General features: G+C 39.7%; 1 protein-coding gene across 7 annotated transcripts in view; it reads left to right on the forward strand.

The window, feature by feature from the left end:
- The window catches only part of MTUS1 (microtubule associated scaffold protein 1), a 119,841-nt gene that overhangs the window by 76,907 nt on the left and 18,814 nt on the right, over window positions 1-24,120 (forward strand). For 6 of the 7 annotated variants that reach the window (XM_057382291.1, XM_057382293.1, XM_057382290.1 and 3 more), the window contains one exon: window positions 14,140-14,357. In XM_057382291.1, the coding sequence (XP_057238274.1) occupies window positions 14,140-14,357 (218 nt within the window). Of the gene's footprint in view, window positions 1-9,833; window positions 10,604-14,139; window positions 14,358-24,120 lie in introns of those variants that run through there. The other variant, XM_057382295.1, reaches the window with a different exon arrangement.

Genomic DNA, 24,120 nt, shown 5'->3' on the forward strand with positions numbered 1-24,120 from the left:
TTAAATTCCCACTGTCTGCCCTACTTTTTCTTCCATAATATCCTTTAGGCAGCATTTCAGTGCCATGGTTAAGTCAGTGACATTTGTTCGAGTCATATAACATCAGCTCATACTAGTGTGATTAAATAAATAGCTTCTGAGTTCAAACCAAAAGGCATTCTGTTCTCTCTATCCATGATAGCTGAGGATACTGCAGAAGAAAAAATGTTTCCTATAAATGTGCTAGTCTTGTGGTCAAAAATGTATTTTCCACGTCTCTTTTGTACAGTTGTTTTCAAGGGAAGATTATGGTTCCTTGCAAATCAATAGGCCTTACATATTCTCTTCTCTGAAGGACTTTGAGTAATTGAGAAAAAAATAGAAATATCAARTTCTTGAATCTAACATTAGTTAATATAAGTTCTGACAGTTAGCTACTATGTTGGTTGTGAAGAAAGAATTACTATGTTGAATTAGAAGCAGGCACAATTGATGTTCAGTGATTCAGTCAAAGTTCTAAATTAATTCTTGGTTGTTTAGTTTGCTGCATTTTTTGCCTTTACTGCAAAAAAAGTAGATCTTTGTAGTACATGAGCAGAAAGTAGCTTGCAAACTTAAATGCTTAATTGCTATAAGAGTCCTGTTGGGATTTGTTTGGAGTTCTTCCTASTCCTTCCTAGGGTTGTTGGAGCCAAGTTTTATATGTAAATTAAAAATCAATTTACGATGCAAAAAATAAAGTATATCAATTTTTCTGATTTGGATTTGTAAGTAACAGTATCTTTCCCAGTTGCTTGATGTTTATCCCTAGCATGACTTGCAACACTTGCCAGCTCTTTTGGAAGGAAACATGTTAAAAAGCAGTTGAAATGTAATTAACCTGTCCTCATAYGTGACTCTCCAAAATATACGAGACTGTTGTGCTTGCATAGCAGCAGAAAACTTAGCTAGCCTTAGTATCTGTGTGAAATGTGGCATGAAGAGAGACTAAAGTCAGTGATTTAATCTATTTGAAATCAGATTAGGTTTCATGGGGAAGAAAACGTATAATKAAAAAAATGCAGTAAGGTATTTTGTGGTAAGACTTAAAACAGTTGAGCAGTCTGGTGAAATGCCTTTTGTGTCTAGGTAGTGTTTACTTTGCTTCAACAAGGAGTGATGTAAATGGTTTCAGGAGGCTTCTTCCAGCCCTGTGTTCCTGGTGTTCAGCCTGGTAGGGTGGACTACAGTGTTAAAGGAAGAATTTATTTCGGTGGTGCAGCTTTAATGGCTTCTTCCTTTCTGGCTGTGTTTCAGCCATTTCACCCCGATAACATGTGAGAGCTGGAATCTTTGCAAAGGCTCGAAAAGAAAGAAGGCTGTATTGACATCGTTTTGTTCTCTGGTCTTGTGTGAGGGTTTTCCAYGTGTGTGGCTATATACTGGTCTTTCTGTAACATTACACACACAAGAAGGCTGTGGAGAAACAAAGGGATCAGGATTTGTACTGGGGAGGCAATTCATTGGATCTGAGAAGGGTTTGCCAATAGTATGAACTAATCACGATATGATTCCCTGTCCCAAGTGACAGTGGGTCCTGATTTTGTAGACAGAGGCTGTAGAATGGAGGGCAAAAATGAGCCAGATCCTGTACTTGATGAGGCAGTAGAGGGCACCAGACAGTAAGAAGCGGGAGTTAGAAAGGGAGAGGACAGAYTCGGAGGAGATAAGAGCAGAAGGGAGAGATACCAGTCTTCACAATCACTGCATGCTTGGTTTTTTTTGGTTTTTTTTGCAAGTTGCATGTTTCATGGATGACAAGGCACAACTTCAGCTTTGCCTACTCAGAGAAGTACCTGAACTAGAAACTTACCAAAGCATTAACTCCTTATGTAAAATAATTGCTAGCTTCCAGTATATTGTWKWTTGTAAGGTAAGGGAATTCAAAGATTTAAGGTYGCCTGTGGTGTATTTGATGAACTGATGAAGCAGAATTCAAATACCTAAACTGAGGAWAATAGATTGAGATACAGTTCAGTCTTGAATTCTGTYCTCATTGGCCAAAGCTTCAACGTACCATATCTTCATGCTATTACTTTCAATCTTCTTGTCATCTTTGTCATTAAGAATGGATGACCGTGTGGATATGCTTTAAGGTGGATGAAGAGGTTTCATTAATGTAGATATGGTCAATCCCTCTCATATCAGAACACCCATGCTTTAGGCTTTCTAGTACAATAAACTGGTTCTGCCATCTTCCTTTTCTTTTCCTTCAGACAGTGGTGTGTAGCTATGGTATGGGAAACTAATGTGTTAGGCTTTGTCCTAGTTCAGAACAATCTAAAAAAAAAATTAAGCATCAATATTGCCCTTGGTTATTTAGAAAGTAAGCAGGACAACCCTGATCCACTGGTAGTCTAGCTGGTGCATGTTAGAGTTGTTTTCTGTAAATTGCATTGCATTCCAAATTTGTTTCTTTTGTTTATCATCGTCTCTGAATGTATGGTGGGATTGTTAATATTTTTATGTTTGTAGTAGATATGAGACTCCTATTCATGCTTGATATTTACTAGCTAGATCACACAGCATATTTGAGGTGGAAAGGACAAGGGTCATTGAGTCCAGCTCCCAATCCCGTACAGGGATTGAATCCMCAACCTTGGCATGATGAGAACCTTGCTCTAACCAACTGAGCTATGAAAACTTAATTTTGTTCTACATATTATAGTTCCTGTAAACATGACAAAATACACTGTGAATGCTGGGAGAAAATCAGTTTGTATATTAGGTGTTCAAAACCCAACCGGTGTTTCTGTAAGATGYGTCTGTGGTACAAGGTAAAAATTGTTATGGGAACCATGGTAAGATTTCAGAGTTTTAGTCAGGCTTGCATAGGTACTGTGCATGTAACAGACATCTGTCTGATACATTATTTGCACACCTAAAGGACTCCCAGACTTAAACATTAAGTCCTTTGTGAAATATGACTTTCAAGGATTATCCCTTTCAAGCTTTTACTCTAACRGAAAATTTGGACATTGCTATTTTGAGGTGGTTTTTACATTCTTTCCTACCTTCATTACTGAATTTGCCAATGCACCMCTACTCAATTTGACAAAATATGTGTTCATTTGACGTGATCTCAATGACACATCATCTCACACAGTACTAGCTATGTCATCATCAAGACTGAAAAAGCAACAGCTATTGCTAAAACAATAAAGAAACATATAACATTGGAACAGCATATAGCACAGTTCAAGAGTGTCTTGGTCACTGGACTTTCCTTCAAAACTTGCTCTTAAAAAAATGCACACACTGCTTGATCAGGTAGTTTCAGCAATGACATGAGTTGAGCTAACACTCGTTCTTATACTTTTATTTGGGAAGTCACCTGCAATTTGTAAGGTATTTTCTTAGCTATAGGTAATGCATTTTCTTGGATATAGTTTAGGTGTCTTTACAAACATCATAATCCAGCTCCTTGTGAATTTTCAGTATAAGGTTAATGGAGGTTTTAAAACATAAATTATAATCTGAAGAAATATGAATAAGGCAAATGCAGCATAACRATTCAATATAGTAACATATCTTACTAAATTCCTGGCAAACGAAAGCGTGTCATTAACATGCTTCCTGGAGAGGCAAAAGCAGTGTTCCAGGCAATAAGTTGTCCACTGGACAGTGTCCTAAAACATCTSTATAAGCTCCAGAGTTGTATTCTGTAGGACAGGTGTCATCGAAGGGAAACAGAGACACATCAGTCCTGATAACTTGGATGAAGGCAYGGTTTTAGTTGAGAAATACTGAGGTTTTAATTGTATTTATTAATTTCAATAAATATGTACCCTCAGGGAACCCAGTTCAAAGGCTGTCATGGGGTAGGATTCTGTTGGGGGAGGGACAGGAAAGATGTATTGAGGCTTTCTAGGAGCCTCACTGCAATGTCACATTTGGGTTGTWGGTATTTTGCCTGTCTTGAATTCGTGGCTGCCCCAAGTGCCTCCTAATTGCAGGGAGAGCACTTTCTCAGTCATTAAAAGATGGCAGTGGCATGCTTACAAGCCAGCAGAAAAGGTCCATTGTTGGGCAAAGGGTTTGCCACCCTCTGTGGGTTATCACTCCAGAGCCTGAAACAGAGTGAAGTAGGTGTCCAATTAACTGGCAAGAAGTAGGCTGGCATCTCTCTTCAGCAGAACCTTTGTGCAGGAGTGAAGGACTGCTTGTGGTTGCTGAGCCTGTTGTGGAAATTGTGCAAAAGCTTGSTTAGAAAGGTGTGCAGTTGAAAAACTGGCCTAGCTTGCTGTCTTTTGGTTTCTGCATTTGTTTCCTTTTCCGCCAATGTTTCTGTGTGCAGTGTGTCATAATGAAATGGTGTTCTTGGTTTGTGCTCTCTTTGTTATGAGGACAAATAAGAAGCTAGTAGAGCTGCATGTTTTTTGTTAYTATATTACAGTTTCTAGAGAGAGTCACAGAACCATTACGGTTAGAAAAGACTTCCAAGATTAGGTCCAACTTTTGCCAGAACACCACCATGTGGACTAAACAATAGCACTATGTTCCCCATCCACAGCCTTCCCCTCATCCACTAGGTGGGTCACCTGGTCATAAAAAGAGATCAGGTTGATCAAGCAGGACCTGCCTTTCCTACACCYGTGCCAGCTGGACCTGATCCCCTGGTTATCCTTTACTTGTCATGTGATCACACTGAAGATGATCTGTTCCATAACCTTCACCTGCATGGAAGTCAGGCTGACAGGCCTGTAGTTCCACAGATGGCCTGCTGACCCTCCTTGTAGATGGGCATCAGGTTGGYTCTCTGGGACTGAACGATGGMGAGTGGCTTGGTGAGCTCTACTGCCAGCYCCCTCAGCGCTCTCAGCTGCATCCAACCCAGCCCCAGACTTGTCAGTGTCTAAGTGCAGAAGGTCAATACCTACTTCCCGCAGGATTGCAGAGAGCCTGTTCTGGTCCCCATCSCTGTCTGTCAGCTCAGGGGGCCAGCTGCCCTGAGGATAACCAGTCTTGTTGTTGAACACTGAGGCAAAGAAGGCGTTAAGTAACTCAGTCTCTTCCTCATTCTTGACTACAGTGTTCCCCCCTGCATCCAATAAAATATAGAGACTTCCCTTGTTCCTCCTTTTGTTGTTAATGTATTTATAAAACCTGTTTTTATCATCTTTCAGAGCAGTGGTCAGATTAAGTTCTAGCTGAGCTTTTGCCTTTMTAACTTTCTTTCCCTGTGACCTAAAGACATCCTTGTGCTCTTCCTGGCTTGTCTACCCCTACTTCCAAAGGTCATAAACCTTCTTTTTCCCCCTGAGTTGCAGTGAAAGAGACAACGTAACAGTTTTAGACTGCAGGACTCTGGCGTGGTCCCGTAAACATTTGGTTTCTTCCCCAATAGTCAGAGTTATAATGGACAGGGAAGAGTTTGACATGCTAACAGGTCTCRGAAGAGACTTACTTCTACCAGCATGAAACTGTGTGGCCAGTGCTACAAGATGTGTGTGTTAAGCATGTGCTTAAAATATTAAACAGGCATAGAGCTCTTAGGAGAACATAAAATACTTCTGAGATTTCCCTTTGTTTTTCATCATTGTGTGTGTAAAGATAATATCCAGTTTTGTGTCTGCAAGTGGGGAATAAAAAGGGATGGATTTAAAATGTTGCACTGAGGCTAGAAGTCAGTGCTGTAATAACTTAGTCAGCAGATGAGTTGAGAGGATAGACATAGACTTCAGAAACAGTACTTATAATACAATGAATGGAGTAATACGTGGTGGCTCTGCACTCCCCCTCCAGGCTGCACAGCATTTAAAAAATAGGTGCTGAGAAGCCTTTGTACCCCTGGGGGAAAAAAAAAAAAAAAGCAGACAGGTATCTGTTATATGTTTTAGTCCTCCTGARTCAGTTTTAAACATCTAGGTTAGGTTTCACCTGCCTGCAGTTAAATTGTGTTCAGTTATTGCAACTTTCTGAAAAGCCTCTGTGGTTGGTTTGTTCAGAACAACTTGAAAAGGATTTGACGATAGCTGAAATAAGCTGATGTTCTTGGACATGGGCTAGTGCCAGACCTTAAAGAAGGGAAACTCAAGGGGTTACAATAAGAGTAAAGGAGAGGGAAAGCTGCTGTACTGCTTTAGGAAGTATTTGGTGGTCATCTTGATCTTCACATCATGTTGATGCAGGGAGAGATGGGAGATGAAAAGTGCTGTTTCTCTTCACCCAGTTGTATTAAGACAAGACCAACTAAATAAGTAGCTAAAGAAGCTCTTGAGGTACAGCAACTCCTTAAGCATTTCAGTTGGGCAGATTGTCCAGGTGCAACTCTGAAAAATGCAATCCCTTTTCTGTGAACTGAAACTGGCTCATGACTGGCATGCTTGAAGTGTGAACAGAGCAAATTGGGACTGTCTGCACCAGCTTATACAGACAGGCCTGAGGCAGAACATAGAACAAAACATCACTTCTTCAGGAGTCTGTGTTTGTACAGTCACCATCCTGGACTGAGAGGCAAAGCAGGAAGGCGTGTTCACCACTTGCCAAGATGGATGTGGGCAAAAATTAGAGTCAACCAAGCTGTGGAGGGKCTGGAGGGGTTGGAAGACTTCCATCCAAATCCAGCCTTGCCAGGCCCTCTGCACACAGCATCAATTTAGTTTTGTGAATTCTTTCCCTGTGTATTTGTCTGACTTGTGTTTATAGCCCAGTACAGGAGTTAGAAAGAATTTACTGTGGTAATTTACAGATAGCTGAATTTCCAGGTCCTCTTAAAGTTAATGTATGTATTGCTACAGATAAAACACAACAGCCTCTTTATTTGCATGGATGTTCATACGTTGTCCTCTCCTAATGGCCATAGCTTGTCATGAGGCAAACTTTAAAATGAGAGCCATGAGATCAAATGGTTGATTACTCTTTCTGTTGCATTGCTCTGATGACTTTTACACATTGTGACAGAGGAAAAGCAATATTAGAGCTGTAGAGATAGGGGTGCTTTGTGTTTGCTGGGTRGCAATTATCTAAAAGATTTCTGTGTTTCTGTAATGCGAAAGAAATACCTTAAAAATAAAACAAAAGACTCCCCCCAAAAAACCTCAAACACATTCCACAAAATAGACMAGATTTCATTTAAATAAATAAAGGCCTTTTTTGTTCTGCCCTAATCCTTAATGTACTTTTGAGAGGAAATCCTCCTCATTGATTTATGTTAGTCTGTGAAATCAGGAGATTTTTTCCTAAACAGGAGAAAACGCTAAGGTACTTGAGATGCATCAAGGATAGAGATATCTTAGCTGGAGCAGAAGCTGATGTACTGCAGGCAAAGTGAGTAATTCTGAGACAAYGAATTCTAGGCTGGGAAACTTGTGCATTGATAAAACTGTTCTTCATTTGTCATTAGCTATCAAGTATTCCTATTGAGAGACATGTTGTAAAATTCAGAGTAGCAGTAATTTCTTGGACTTAAAATTTGCTTTGTAGTATTAACCTATAAATTGAATTTTATGTGAGGTTTTAAAGAGTGTCTTCCAAAGTGAAGAAAAGTAAAAGAAACCTGCCTGAAATTTATGTCAAGAGGGTGATCTTTACAAATTGCCCAAGATTCCTTATAATCAGTCAGCCCATCTTAGTTTAAGTGAGGAGACACCAAACATACTGACTGYGTTTTGGATAGAATTAATGTATTCATACAGAGCAAGAGACGAGTTTCCAAGGACATGTTATCTTCAGTGTATTGCATTATACCAGAGAACACTTGGCAATTAGGGTGGGTGTACACTGGAAAGGAGGCTGCAACTTTTGGATTTGGTGACATTGGACWGGAATGACAATTGCTGTACCTAATTTAGTCACCTGAGCTTCGTCAGTCAGGTGTTCAGTGCAGCTTATAGAGGAAGGCTTCCCTCAAGCACACATTGATGTTGCAGTTAGGAGTCTGCTCTGAGTTGGTGTCTGGAGGAACCTGTTCTACTACAGAGGGATCAGAGGGTATCACGTAGAGATTTTCTTTTACCCCCAAACCTTTTTTTGGGGTGGGGTTTTCTGTTTTGATTATTTCTTTGTTTTTGTTAACTTAGCTGAAATCACTGCTTCATGGAATCACTCTTCATGGAACAATACCCTTAAAATCATCAGAAAGTGAAACTTATGCAGGGTGGTGCTTGACCTTTATCTTAGTRTAAATACAGGATTCATGTTAGCTGCCTAAAGTTTTTGGGAAGATTTAGATATTGGATAGTTACATCCATGAATCTTGGAATACTCTTGGTATATCCAGAATCTCTTGGTGAAGAGATTCACCTACCTAAATCTTTTGTCAAAGATGTTGYCTGCATTCAGACTTCAGATTTGGCTTCTGCAACCAGTGCTCTAGTCTTTAGTGGTGACTGCGTGAATAATAACACTTAGGAGCTCTTGGGATAGCTATTCAGCTAGGAATGAGGCAAGGAGCCAAAAGGGGGCAGAAATATATAAATATGTATATGTGCAGGTTGCTATACCTGCAGCCTGTAGCTGTGCTGGTAAATCCCATCAGAAAGTCCATGTCTGGCTTTCTGGCAGGTGATACAGAGACTTGGGAAAAAACTCCACCATCAGCTTTGTGTTCACCATGATGGGTGATGGGCTGTGGTGGCTACTGTGATAGCAAAACAGTTGGGGAATACCTGTAAACCATGAGGTGCTTGATGCCTGTGAAGGTGCATCTCTGATACCTTCCTGATCCCATTTGTGTGCCTGGACTAATGTAGGAGGAGAACTGGCAAGTAAGCAGTAAACTTTTACTGAAGGCAGGACTCCTCAGACTGGCTTTTTGGCCAGCAGCATGGTGGTGATTTGGAAATCCTGCATCTGTGCACACTTGGGCAATTGGCATTCCTAGTGGTGCTTCGCAGCCCAAAACAATATTGCTGKTTTTGATGGATAGCATAGATTTCTGCTCTGGGATCATCACTACCTCTGAAAGCATCCTGGAGTCATGACAGGGCCAAAGGTGTGGTGTATAAATTCTCCTGAGCTCCAGTTTTGTGTGGTCTGAGTCCTGTTCTGCTGGGTGTTGTACCGAGKACTTGCTCATCTCTTTAAAAGCAGAGACTGACACCTTCTGTAGACCAGGATCTGTATGGAATTGGTAAATTTTTCCAAATTGAATCCAGTGACTGTGTAATTAAACTGCTGTGCAATACAACAGCTAACAGCCTGGTGTCATTAATCTACCTGTTTTCACATGGAACCTGGAACCTATTAAGAGTTCTGTAAGAAATCTTAAAAGTAAGAAGTCTTAGCTTTTACAGAGAAAAGTTAACACTCAGACCTGATAGCTAAAAGGCTTGGCCTCCTTAAYCTGCCAAAAATATCTCATTAGTCAGTTTTCCCGCATTGCTGTGATAGTTCTTTATTGTTTGTGGACTAGAGGGTTTCCTCAGGAACTGTGTTCTTCCAGAGAYTGCCAAAAGAAACACTTGCTGTGTGGATAAGGAGGGCAATCAGTGAGARTGGGGTAATGCCAAATGTGCCCACAGATGCACTCCTGAACCCTCACTGCAAACAAAACAAAAGCAGAAGGACAGGTGCATAATCACCTTGTTGAATATAAAATTGAAATAACTATGCACTGCTGAACTGTTTGGCTTTCAGCTCCAGCTCCTGCAGGCGTTTCAGGTTCCCTTTGAGCCGTTKTGTCGTAAAGGAAGGGCCACTGCATTCTTGCAGAATGTTTTGGCTGCATTGCAACAAATCTGGTTACTGATGCCCAGGCATACTTTGATTGATGCGCAGATCAAATGACTGTTGGGAGTGGCTTTTGGGGTGACGTCCCACGTACAATGATGTCAGCAAAAGATTTTAAAAAATTCAGGTGTGGCACAATCTGCCAATTAAACTGATTAGTGCTCTGGCTGAGTCCTGAGAAGGAGCTCTGACTACAGCCCTGCTTGCTGAAGTCTTTTATTTAGTGCCTTTGGCTCACATTGTATGAGACTTTTACCGAGTGCCTTCACTGCAGGGTGCTGTAAATTGAGGTAGGATACCATACCAAGGGCTGTGTGCTAATTCTCTTGCTATCCTGGGAAGTCTGATACTGGCTCACAAATGTCTCTGACCGCTTGGAAGCTGTGACACTGGAAGAGGTCCTGCGACTCCCGTGGGATCGGGATGGAGTGCATCGCTGCTTTGTTGGCAGAAGTGAAAGCTAGCCAGGAGGCAATGCAGGCTGGGCAGAAGGCACTAAAGCATGATGTGGAAACATCTCAGAAGGAAATCAGAACGGTGTTGGCATTGCAGAGGAGCCAGCAACAGGTGAAAGAAGATCTCAAAGCAGAGGTGAAGTCCAGTCACTTGGATATAAGAACTGTACTTGAGGAAATCCARCGAGTAAGAGAAGAAATGGAAGCTCGATTAAATACTCAGGCTGATCTGGTCTTACTGATCAAAGAAGTGAGCACCAATTTAACATGTGTAGACAAGGCTTTCCAGAAAATGGAGGAGAGGCAGAAAGTTTTTACCAGCCTGCATCTTCCCACAAGAGAAAATGTTGAGCAAGGATTTTTCTTTGAAAAATGCTTACACCAGACGCACATGGGTTTTGAAAGACCTGTGGAAGCTAACAATTTGGATGAGGAATGTGAAAAGACAGTGCTTGGGGGTAAGACAATTGTGACTGCAAGTGTGAGAAGAGAAGTAAGGTTGTTTCTAYTTGTGCTTGTCAAGAAATTTGTTTATGCTATTTGAAATGCTTTTAAGAYATGTAATTTTTTTTCAGAAATTGAATCATTTGCTTAAAATAATTTCTTGTTAGATAACACTACACATACCTTCCTAGTACATGATATGCAAAGGAAGGCTTTGATTTTCTGGTAATCCAGCAAAAATGCACAATATAGGGAGGCTCAGGAAACCAGCAACGCAATGCAAGCACTGAGGTAGCCAGCCAGATAAATACTCTGTCAGGTCCTGGGCACAACCCCAGCATCTAAATGTAAGTTTATGGAACACACCCTCTGTACTGGCAGTTACGTATTTCTTGCTTTAGAATGGCTGTTAACTAAAGAAGCTATGTATGGGAAACAGTTTGCTTTATGACAARGCTTAGAATGGGTTTAGTGTCCACTCCAGTGAACTAGAGTTGCTTTCTGTGCCATCCCTATAATGACTGTAGAGGGAGTGAGAGGATTTGCGGATCTTTTTCAAGATCCAAATGAAATCTCTGATTGATTCAACGATCAAAAGGCTTAGTCTTTGCAAAATCACTGCTAATATTTTTTTCTTAACTAGTATGAAGGACAGGATTTTAGATGGTGATTCTGTCCAGTTACTGGGCTGTGTGTACTGGGCTCCAGTTACTGGGCTACAGTACTTGCAAATCTGATTTTTAGTCTTTCARTATTGAACTTCTCAACTACATTGGGTAAAGTGGTTTTGAGCCTGTTGGAGAGAGTCCAGAACCTAATTTAAAGGTGGAAATTGTTCTGCTTTACAATGCTAACTGTATAAAGGTGGCTGGTAAACAGGCCAAAGTGAGAAGGACTTGGGCTGGTAACCRGTAGTGTCTTTAAATTAGACTCTGTCATTGATGTGGTGATATCAGTAATCAGACTCATGACAGTTTTGTCTTAATGAAAGCAGGGCCTTTGTTTTGACACTACAGCATGCCTTCCATACAAATCTGGAAATGATCTGTCATTGCCCAGAGGTACGCAGGCCATAAATAAACATCGTAGTGTCAGTGGTGTTAATCTATAGAGGCAGTTCATACTACAGAGGGTTCATGCTTTTCAGCATTTGAAGTGGCTGTGTATAGTACATGTCTATGATAAAATTGCCAACAGGAATGTCACTGAGTTTCACTTCATGCATGTATTTTGTTCAGCTTTTTTTAGTATAGTATCGAGGGCTGGCTTGTTTGGATGCTTGAATGAGCTTCTTGGAAGACACTTGGTGGTCTGGGCAGCAGGATAAAAGCAGCAGTATGAAACAGATAAAGTGATAAGGGCTGGCTGAACTCTGGAAACATGGCTAATTGGAGCCTTTTGTCATTTGTGGTTAGCTGTTGTATCACTGTATTTAAATGAAATTTCATTAGGTAACTGTGTTGTAATTTTTTTTTCCCAAAGTAAAAACTTTCTGCACCCACTTGTTCAAGTTTAACACCGCTTTGTCAGGGTCCTAGAAATAGTTGTAAAACTAATTTCAAATATTTAATTAAATTGTGACATTAGGGTCTGTATCAGTGAATTTACCCAATACTCTTATATTATTCTAGTTTTCTATTTGTTGTAAGTGGAGCATTCAGGAAGGGAGGTGGAATGTTTGAGAGAGTAGGAGTATGTAAGCCGATATGGAAGGGAAGAACKGACTGTACATGTTTATTCTCTAGTCCCTGCTGGTTTTTCCCCATTTCTTCTTGATTATTATCTCTTGTGATTTTTGAAGGTGCTTCAGAAGGTAACCAGTAGTTTCTTACACACAGTACTGTCCATAAGATTGCTGAAAATTTGACRTGGTTGCTCTCAGTTGTGAACTTGGATTTGTGTAAAAATGTCTACCCAAAAGACATTGTTATGTCTGCACAGYGAGGAGAGAAGTGGCCATGTTAGGCAAATGGTGGCGAAAATAACTGGAACTTGCAGACAAGCTCGATACTTCTGTCATACAAATTTGTATTTTGWTTTGGGTTGATGATGGTATGTTTGTAACTAAAATATACCCTTTAACAGTCTGCATATCTGAGCAGAAGTGTAGGGAAATCTCCAAGGGCGCAAGGGCATCTGAACATGTTAAAGCAATATGCTGAAAATTCTCTAACTAGCAGAAAATCTTGCCCAGAGAGGATATATTTGGAAAATTAATAGGCTCAGGAGGCACTTTTTACCAGGTGCAGTAAGAAAGGCAGAGAGGACGTTAGTGTTTTGAACAGGAAAATTGTTTTCAAACACTTCTAAAACAAATGAAGACTGTGGAAAACTGGTGTATTAATGCAATAATTGATCTGTCAGTCTGACTGACATTAACTGAATYGAATATTTTGTTTTTAATACAGTCTCCAGTTGTGAGATTGAACCTTACACTGCTGGGACGATTCTAGGGTCATTTGACAACCTTCAAACCAAGTGCYTGGGATTCAGAAAGGATTGTCTTGTTAGTTAGTTTGTTCCCTGTTTTTGCCACGTGTTCCTATTTTTCTTTTCTCCAGATCTCACCTCTCAGGTTTTTTCACTCTATCATGAAGAAATCTTGTTAAGTTGAAACTGTGCAAAGTAATCTTCTTAGATGTCTTCACTAAATTGCCAAGGGATATTTATCTATTGCATCAACCTTTTATTGCAGAAGTGTTTACTCATTCCCTTTTGTGATCAAGGGGGGAAGACTGGCCCTATCTGCACAGCAGTATTGTACTCCCTTTCCAGTCTGAAGGCAGCAGAGACACCTGTAACCTATACAGCATTTACAAGTCAAGTGCTGGATTATGTAATCTGATTTCYTGTGACGTGAGATGATTGTGTGCTATGAAAGCATTGAGGTTGCCACATAAGTAAGAATATTAAATCAACAATGTAATTTCAGGACTGTAATATATATTGAAATACATTGCATTTTAGAGTCTTTTTAAAGTCTTGTCCTTGTGACTCAAAATTGCTGGCACTCAGAAATGCTGCAAGACCTCTAGTTAATAAAGTTCAGGCCTGAGCTGYAGAGAGGGATGCTTTTGCAATTAAAATTGTAAAAGGAAGAAAAATAACAAAGGAAATGCAGAGAAAATGGTTTTGTATTCAGCAGTACTTTAGTGTGCAGGAAATAGGAAATCTCTGTTGCACACAAAAGTGGACAAATCTCATGTTAGAAATAATTTACTGACCAGGTAGGATGACAGGGATCTTGCATTTCATAAAAGTATTTGTTCAAAGCACCATGTGARGAGTATGCGAGAAGTATGCATCACTGAATACGTGAAAGTGAGGATGAAGTGCAAAACATTATGTCCAAGCTTATGGTGTTAGGAATTGACCTGACAGATTGATAAGAGTCTGCTCTGCAGTGCTACTGAACTAACCCTTTCTCCTAGTTGGTATTTTAGCGAGTGTGTATAGGAACATATAGCTACTTTCTTTTGCACCTGACCTTTATGTTCTTGTGAGGTTTTAGCATGACGTGCATATTAATTTGTTGTTGTTGTTGTCTTAGTTGACAAGGGCAAGCAGCGGAGTCCCAAGAGCTCGTGCATACGGACTCAAGCCTCCACAGATGCACGTCCACCTGGCACAAAAGCAGCTGAGTTGATACAGTACAAAACAAAATGTGAGACCCAAAGTGGAATCATCCTGCAGCTGAAAAAATTCCTGACATCCAGTAACCAGAARTTCGAAGCATTAACAGTTGTCATCCAGCACCTGCAGTCTGAGGTAAAATCATACAGCTCATCAATTTTGGCATTAATTTTTTTAACTCTTCTCAACAAGGGCTTCAGAAAATTTTAATGCACTGATACCTAAATTTTGTGTTTCTGTTGCAGCGATTTCTGTTTTCCTGTGGAGGTTATGCTTCTAGCATCAGTTGGATAGGAAAAGAATTAAACCCATGACAGTGTGCGTTATGGCCTTTAAAGCTTYACATGCTTTTTAGAGTTTTTAAGTGTTTGTAGTCAGAGGGTCCTTCAGGGTTGAATAGCTTTCCGAGTATGTACTTCAAGTTCTGCCCTTGTAGGAAAGACTAGTTTAATCAGATAATCTGTTGAATAATAATGGCCTTTGTTATCTGACATTGGATGGAAGAGTATTTAAGGGGTAGATATGTTTTTGAGCTACTCAAAAACATATCTGTGACAGCTGCRTTGTCACAGTTTTATTTATTGAACCCTGCACTGTTGGTGGTGTCTTAAATTGTTAATAAAAATATAGAAATGCACCTGGAATTATGGAGTGGAATTAATGTGGTTTAATTTTTCTAGTCTGTTTGAAATACATAATGACCTAATCAGTTTCATACTACACTAGAAACTTTTGGTCTGCTTTGAAAACTTCTGAGAAAAGAAAAATCTGAAGTCAAGGAAATTATAACAGTTATGAATTTGTACTGCACAGCTGATGCAGGGTTTAGTAGCCATTTCTGTTGCATTTACAACTAATGTTCTAAGACTGGTATCAATTTCATTTCAACTTTTCTGATACATGGTGATTTTACAGTCTGATATACAAAAAAGCAGCTAATTTGTCTTAGTATGCTGACAGAAATGTAACATTCTCATGGGATAGTATCTGCTTACTCTCATTTAATCTAAAAATAAAGCATTTATCTCCTAGTCTGGTTCAACTCTAAGGGCAGTGGCTCTTAGCCAGTTTTCTGGGATTGGTTGGTTGGGTTTTTTTAAATTCTTGGTTGGAACACCTTTCTCTGCTAAGGAACTAGTTTGAGATCTTCAAAGCAATTTGATACAGGGTTTTGGATGCCTGTCACGTAATGTGATATTGTGAAATTTATATGTGAAAATCTCACTGACAAACTTATGTGCAATCTTTTAATTACTGTATAATAAGCACATTGATTTTTTTTGGTAACTCTTACAATTAAATGTCTTGGCCTAGTTTCTTATCTCAAATACTTTGTATTGCAACATTTAAAATTCACAAATACTTTATAAATGTCATGTTTAGTGAGAAGAAGCCCATCATACTAATTTGCTTCTTCCAGGCTGTTCTAAAAGTTGCTGTAGCCTAAATGCGGGTTTTTAAAAATAGTGGGGGGTTTAATTAAGGGAAAAGCAATCTTGAAGATGGAGGAAAAAACTGCATTGAAGAAACTAGTGATTTTGCTCCTTATTCCTCTTTGTTACTCTTTTGTAGATGGAAAGAAAAAAAAAAAAACTCTGTCAAATTTTATAAAAYTAATAATCTTAGACAGTTAAGTCTGAGCACATTAAATTGAGCTAGATATGACACAGTGATGTATTTTCATACCAGTTATTGATTTTGAGGTWGCTCTCTATTTTCCTGAGATAAGACAATACTTCCTGAAGACTCACTGCCTTACTCTTGTGAACATGCTATAGGGATGAGAAAGATTTTTCTGTCATGGTGCTGTAAGAAATATGTAGAGTCTGTTAGTTAGCTGGGAGAAATATCCTGAAGGATTTCAGTCTTCTAGGGAACGTCGTGAAGACTAGTTTTTGTTTTTTGTTCATTTGTTTGGGGCTTTTACCTTTAGGGTGAGGTGTGGTAATTAATTAGTTAATTAAGTATAGCTAACTTAATCTTAGCTGGCCRTACAATTATTTTTCTGAGGTATCCCTTGGGGACCCCTTTTGATGTAGTTTTCAGACTCTGGATTATCCAAACTCAGGAAGAAACTTCAGGTTAGGCTTTAGCTCATGAGATAGGGTTTCACAAGTTAACTAATTCAGAGCCAGCTGAAAGTAGCTTCAGGTTCTCTGGTTTAAAAAAAAATTAAAATCATGCTTAGCTGATTACATGAGGAACAAAGCTGTGCTTCCATTCTTCCCACTAGAGCAAGTGTGAAGTGACACGATACAGCCTAAGAAACAGTTTGCTGGAACCAGAGGGAGGACCTACTCTGCACTCCTCTGATGCTGGTCTGTCCCTACAGAAGGCCGATTCAGCCTGCCACTGTCAGAAAGTTAAACCAGCCAAAGAGCATTTCTTTGCCAGGTGGTGACGTGGACTGTCCTAATGTGTGGTCAGAGGCRGTGCGAGGGTGAGATGGGGTCAAGRACAGGCTGCCTGGTCAAATGGAGTAAWGCACTGGAATGAGCACTTGGGTCACTTCAAGGCTGAGCAGCCCAGCCTGAGCCTCTTGGCAAAATCTGCTCCAGTCTCTCCAGCTTTCCCTCCAAAGCTGAAGTTACTGGGATRTGATTTAGCTGTTAGATTTGTTTGGTTCTACTGTCGTGATTTTGGGTTCTTTTTCCCCAAGAGTTCCCAATGTATTTCTGCTCAAAACTTTCAAGTTGTTTCTTATGAGCTCATAAATGAGCTCATGAAATGGAATATAGCTGCAAACAAAATCAGGWCTTGCTGGCAATGACTTATGTCAAAAATGCAGCCAGGCCGTCTGGAGTGAAGGTGAGAGGCTGCTGTCAAAGGGTTAAATGGGATTGAGCAATGCTGCTCTGCTGTTTCTAGCTGAGCAGGAATCTTTCAAAAAACACTGCCGGAGTTCAAACCTGTTTGTTGCAAGAGTTACCTTGGAGCTGTCAATAGTAACAGCTGCGTCTGATAAAACCTTCCCACTTGATCTGTCAGTGTTTCTTTAGGGAGGTGGGGCTGTCTGTRCTTAGCTACCTTCACTAAGACTCTTCAGAGTTTAAAAACGCTGAAAAMGTAATTTCTACCTTGCAGGAGCTATTGTTGCACTGTGGTAATGCTAGACGGAAAACTTTTGGCATCCAGAATATCTGATGGCAGTGAACAGTATGGCTCATGAGAACAGAGAGTTTTTCCATTGTTGGACAGCTGTGTGTGCTGGCAGTGATAGGAACACAAGTCAAACCGCACAGTAATCACAAAAGCAAGTTGAGTCTTTCTAGACTACTSTGCTTCCCCCGATCCTCTGGTAATTCCTGTTACTTCATGACTATTTTCCTGTTTTTTAAGTTCAAACAAGAAACAAAAAATGAGGCAGTACAGAGGAAATGGTGAAATTGGCCATTCACAATAAGTGCATGAAGTGCCAAGGAAAGCTGTTTTCCATTACCRTTCAACTGCATTGAGGTCTGAAATTTGCACTACTGCATTTGAGTTGATCTTTTAACTTCCACTGGTGTTCATTTTGAATTTATTACTTGTCCCTTCAGTAACAGATCTGTTCACAGAGGCTTTARATACATGGTTAGCATGTCAGTGATAAGTCAGGCTGGCAATGCCACTCTTGCAACCCTGCTCTCTCTCCCCTAGCCCTCGTGTCTGCTTGGGCTTCTTTGGGAAGCCAGTTCAGGCATCCAGTCAGGAAGGGGAAGAAAGTATTATGGGTCTAGTTTTACAGGTCTGTCTTTGTTGAAAGTATTATGAGTATGCCCCATGCAGTGGTTCACTGTGGGAAGAAGTGGGAGTGAAGAACTGCCAGTGCTGGGGTGGGGTGGGAATGTGTGCCTGAGAGGACTGCAGCTGTGTCTAGGAGCCAGATGCTCCCTTGGGAAGCAAAACACATCAGCAYGTCACCTGCTGATGAGGCTGAGGCTGTTGCAGCTCCTGCCTGAGCCTCTACATCTTGCCTCCCGAGAAGGGCTCAACTCCCTCTGCTACCTCAGGACTGCCCCCCAATGCTYTGTGAGCCCTGCAGCTGGGCTGTTTGAGCCTCCAACTCACTGCTGTGTATAAACTACATCTTTGGGAGCGGAGGGTGATTGTTTCAGCAATGTGTTACTAGCTTGGTTTTAAATCACGTTTTACATTTGTCTATGTAAGGAAGATTTAGTGGTCAAAGGAAAGGGTAGCGTGTAATTAGAGTTACTTGAATGGCTTTGTAACTGTTAAAAGTGTGAGTTGACAGCTACTGCCTTTTCATCCTCTCATTTTRGTGCATAAACTGCCACATTCAAAACTACTACCCAAGCTGTGTAAAAAAATTTATACGGCARAATGTTTAACTTTTACAAATATTCATTTTTATTCTTCAGGTTTAATAATCTAATTAAGTATCTCAGTAATTCTCCACAGATTCTGCTATAGAAATAAGCTTCAAATTTGTATCTGTGAGACAGAATACTATGAAAAGTATTTCAGAAATAAAAGGAAACTCAGTTTCAAACTATTTTGCTTCTCTTGGTACGGTTATGGGAAGACTGCATTTACAGTTCATACTTGGGAATGTTGTGGTGCCATCTTCAAGAAGTTTCTTAGTAGAGGAAAAGGCCCTTTGWGAGGCTATAGAGCCCTGACAATAATATGGGGATAAGACTAATTGTGGATGTGACACAGGAAACAACATGAGGAATGTGCTAGAAATTGTGTGGCTGAACAGTCTTCAGCATTTCTAGGTGGAAATAGAAATTAACCATTAGTATATGACYTGTTGTAACTGGCATTTCCTGACATATATGTGACTGTAAGAGTTGAGATATTAGTTTCCTTGGGAACTTAGCAGTTTAAAAAGAATGTTTTTCTTCCATTTTGGAATACATGACTATGTGTATCAGAAATGTTTGTCCTGGCCTTTCTGGAAGTTCGGCAGGAAATGTTTATATTTATCAAATGAGAAATGCACATCTARGTTAAGGAGCAGAAGTGCACATTGCATCACTAAACCCCAAGAGTTTTGGAACAGTCATATCTTTTGACCTATAAGTCCTGTTGCTTAGAGCAGCTGTCTTTGAGTAAAGTTTTTAGTTTTGATCATCTAGAACCTAACATCAAACTTGGCCAATGTTCATGACAATTTTCATACCAGGTGTATCTGGCTTCCCAAAATATGCACATAACTTCTTACAAGAGAATAYGGATTTTGTGCTTCTTTACTTCAAAAAAGAAAGAAAAAAAGAAAAATAATTTAGAATTCAAAATGTAGTATGCTGAATTTGAGGAATGCAAATATTTTCTGATTTGTAACAGAGTATTTGAGTAATAACACAGTAGCTTCCCCCTGTAGAGCAAATACTCTGGCAGCTTGCRTTTGACAGGTAGCTGTTGGAAAGCAAGGAAGTTTCAAGTAGTTCTCAAGGTCTCTATAAAACACAGTGTGAATTAACAAGAGTGKTTTTGGCAACTGATTGAAGATTTGTGAGCTCTAACATAAAAAACCACATTTTAATCCATTAATTACTCTGAAACTAGGCTGTGATGGAAATAACTTTTTAGAAGATGCGTCAGTTAAGCAATTTATGTGGTACACCTGGGTATTCAGAATGGGTTACACCTGAAGAAAAATTGGGAGTCCTGTCCTATAGCTACTCCTAGCAGAGGTGTYTTGGAAAAAGGCATCTTTGACTGAAACAAACTTGGTGTTTCAGGCAACCAGTGTTGCTTTCCKCAAAGAATCTGATTTTCATAACTACCTTGTTATTTCTTGTAATTACTTTTTTTCAAGAAGCTGCAGAATTAATGACAGTAGCAAAATAGAGGTAYCTATTGCAAAATGTAGGGGAACAGTTAGTGGAAGAAAGGAAGTACCATCTTTCAGTCTTGTTTCCCTCTTGATTTATACTACCTTYTCAGGTGAAATCCTAGGTAGTCTTAAAAATTACAATAGAAAATAGTGCAGTATTATGCTCAAGCATTATATTATTCTGAGCAACCTTATAATGGTAATAACAGTTTTATAGAGGTGGGAACTTCAGTTGTGACAGTATAACTTKTCAAAGTTGCGTGGTGGAGACTGTGTCATACTGAGGTGAGTTGGACTGAGACAGAAAACTTTAGAAAATACTGAGAAATAAGTAATTGCTTAGATGAGGTAAACTTAATTTTTATGAGATTGGAGTTTCTACAAGGAAGGAAGGAGTCATTCTGTGTGACAACTAAGTATTAATATTAACATTCAGAAACCCTGTAAAGTAGAAAACAGGCTGTAATAGAGATGTTAAATAGCCCATGTTACTACAACTGGGCCTATCTTTGCAGGGCTATTGCATGAAGAGGGACATGATTYCTAAATGGGAAAACAGAGATTCCTAAGATCCTATGTAAAGCTTGCAAAGCATAAAGAGCCCKCAAGTAAATCCGTGTTAGTGACTCATAGGAATCCTGTTCGGCTGGTTCTCTGCTTTAGTGTTTCATACACTAAACGTCAGGGAAAAAAACATCTGATTCTCCATAGATGCACCTAGTAAATGAAAGAAGTAAAATATCAGAAATCACAGTGAATCTCTATCAGCTAATCATGTAAGTGTTGTACTCTGAGTCTTAATACTGCTTGAAGTAATATCAAGGTGAAAACTGATGGTATATTTCACTTGGTAAGAGGGCAGTGCATAACACAAATGAAGCCAAGAGTAGATTAGAAGTATTCATTTCACTCMATATTTATTGATTAGAGATGGTTAATGATATTTTATCACACAAATAATCTGCTGCTCCTTTCAAAAATACACGTGGAGCAGAGTGTGAATCTTGTTKGTTGTGCTGCTTCCTTGACTCATTTCTTTRMMTCACTYKWKSMWMRAGTGAKKYAAAGGAAATGACATTGCAAGGGGGTTTTAAGTGAGGTATGGAGTAGGTAAGTTTAAAAGAAATTATTTCCTAAAATTGCTAATATGTAATGAGAAGATTTATTTTGAGGATTGGATTTTGCCAGGAAAGGAGGAACAGGGACAGGCAGAAATACTGTGGTATTTTTGACCAAAATAGTCAAGTCAAATGTCATACTGAAAAGTGGATATGAATGGCCCTTTTGTTGCCCCATCACAATTACCTCCAGGCTGTAGCTGGTGACACATGAGTGACTGGAGTTTATGCAAAGATGTGACTCAATGACAGCCAATGATGATGACTGGAGCAGCACAAGGATCGACTAGACTGGAATTTCTAATGTTTTGCCTCCAAGAGTAATATCTTCTCATATGAGAAAGACATCCTGTTGACAACTGAGGCTGTAWCCCTTTTAAAAAATATTTAAATTATKATCTTTTTTTCCATACAACCTGAACACATCTCCAATAGGGTCTAAACATACATGTTACAGAAGTGCTTGCAAATGTWCTAATTTATCAAATCTAATTTATTATGTTTTTAAACTGCTCAGCATTTCTAAGTTTAATTTTAGGAGTAAGTGGTTGTGGTTTGGCTTGACAGTAAATGGCTTACAAAAACCAGACTCTTCTTTCCAAGAATAAAATTAATTTGGCCGTGTATATGATAGTAAAACACATCTAAGTGCTTCCGTTCTTTGCATTGATGAATTTGTTTTATGCACTCTGAACAAATTTTAGTCTGTTGTAATAAAATGCTTTTTAAATAAAGCATCTCAATGCTTTTATATTTAACACTTTATTTTCTAATCCTTTACATTTTGAGAATTGAAATTACTGGTTTGTTAAATGTTTTGCTGAACAAACCAGAAGGCTGATCACAGCCTTCCCAGTCAGAGATGTTCCCACCTGCCRGTTATGCCAGGGAGGTTCAGTTTCTGCCCTTTGCCTGGGACTCAGAGCTGCCTGTCTTGTCTGCACACTGCTTGGTACTGGGATTTGTGAGAGCTATTCTCCACCTTACCAGGGCAGGGATCACATTGCATTCCAGCACTGAGATGGACATTCCACTATAGCTACTCCATCTGTGTCATGGGAGAARTCCCACTGCATGGCCTGATTGCCCGGGATATTTCATGGCCTGGAAGTGAATTGTCTCTCTTCCTTTGCTGTGTACCAGTGCTTTGTAAGTTTTTGGTTGCAGCAATCTATAATGCTTCTTCTGAATCTGTTACTGGGGCAGTCTAGGCAGCTGTGGCAGATGACCTGTCACATAGATATCAGTGTAATATAGCTGCTTGAAATCAAAAAAAGCAAAAAATTCTTATATTTTGGTATGCAAATGTGAACTTTTCATTATTGGTTCTTGTGAATTTCTTTTTAGTACATCTCCAAAAGAGTACATATTTTGTTTCCCAAAGGAGTGTGCTTGTTTAAAWTGTGAACTGTGATGTGTGGATAATTACTACCAGATGGGCAGTGTTAGCTTATTTGGACACATACTCAACCCATTTTCTGCCATTATTTGCTTTTTTGTGTTTCGTAACTGTTGAAGGACTTGCAGCTCTTAACATGGAGGCAAAACTTGGAAAAGTGATTAGGACTGTTTGACCCCCACACCATGCAGGCAGGGCACRGGGCTCCCAACCAGCATTACTCCACCTGGCCAGGAGCAGGAGTGTGCTGGGAAACCTGGAATGGTGAATCCAGCAAGTTGCACATCCTCTCATAGAAATAATTGCTGTGAAACTTCATGCTCCTGTATCTGTCATCAGCAAAGGTGCTGTGGGATACTTGAGGAATGCCCACATACTCCAGCTTGAGAACWGCTCAGTACCTAAGATCTTGGAGGTATCTCTTGTCTGTCTTTTGTGAGGATTTGATATGGGTGCATAGCCAGGAAGGTTGGTTGCTTGTGCCCTTGGATACAAGWATCTCTCTTGTTCATTCTGGAATGTGGGCTTTTGTAGAGCTTCCTGCTTTTAAAGCAGAGCAATGGAAACTGTTCAGACAGTGATATGTCCTCACCCTTGTTTGTATCTAAAATGACCCTAAGCTGGTCTGTTTGAATCTCAAGCTGTAGCAAAAACAGCTAGTTGCCAGGAAAAATACTCTTAAGCCTGTAATTGGGCTGCATAACTGCCAACAAAACAAACATGAATGACAAATTTCATAATTTATTCCATTCCTGACTTGGTAATTTTTGTCATCTTGAAACGGTTGTGTTCTTTAACCCTCTACYTTGGACCCCACCTTTTCAAGTGTCCTTGCTGTGGGGCATCTCCCTGATGTCTCCCTGAACTTACCAAATTTTCAAAACATGAACGATTTTTAACTGGCTAATTTTTTTTCAGAACAAGAAGCGTACCAGTCTCCTTCGTTATGCTGAGAACTTTTTTGTAGCATTCAATGGCAGAAGTGCACCACCTTAGTATTGCCTGTGGCAAATCTTTTACCCCAAACTCTGTTCTCATTCCTTCCTGTAGCTTCCATGTTTATGGTGGGGAAATGTTTTGTTTAAAGTGCAACCTACTATAGATTGTTTGTAAATAAGAAAAAAATAGGTACCAAATAATCTACCTGATCTTCACACAGATTCATAAACTGTACCAGAAGAAATTGTAAAGGGGTATGAAGATCCATCATGAGTCTCAGACAACTAAATGAGGATGATCCCGTTTGTCAGATTTGTTTGGATAACAATGCTAAAATTGMTTAATCCCGTATGCTTCAACTTGGTTCTGGTCTTTGAATTTCTGGTACTGATTTTCCAACTAGAATCATCAACTAGATGGTTGCTGGATATTCCAGCCCAAAGCTTATGCATAGCTGTCTTTAAATTAAATACTGAAGATAGACCCTTACTGGTTTTGTCAAGTGTTTTTGGTATTTTACTGCATTTAGATTTCAGATTTGGGAAGCTTCCATGTTTTCTTGGGGAAACCCCCATACCTGGAGCTTCAGTTCTCTTAGAACTTAGATAAAAATTTACTAAATTAACTGCTGATCAGTCTGACTGCTACATGGGGCTA

The sequence above is a fragment of the Malurus melanocephalus genome, unplaced genomic scaffold, assembly GCF_030028575.1.
Source record: "Malurus melanocephalus ecotype Western Australia unplaced genomic scaffold, MMel_1.1 scaffold_563, whole genome shotgun sequence".
Taxonomy (NCBI): Eukaryota; Metazoa; Chordata; class Aves; order Passeriformes; family Maluridae; genus Malurus; species Malurus melanocephalus.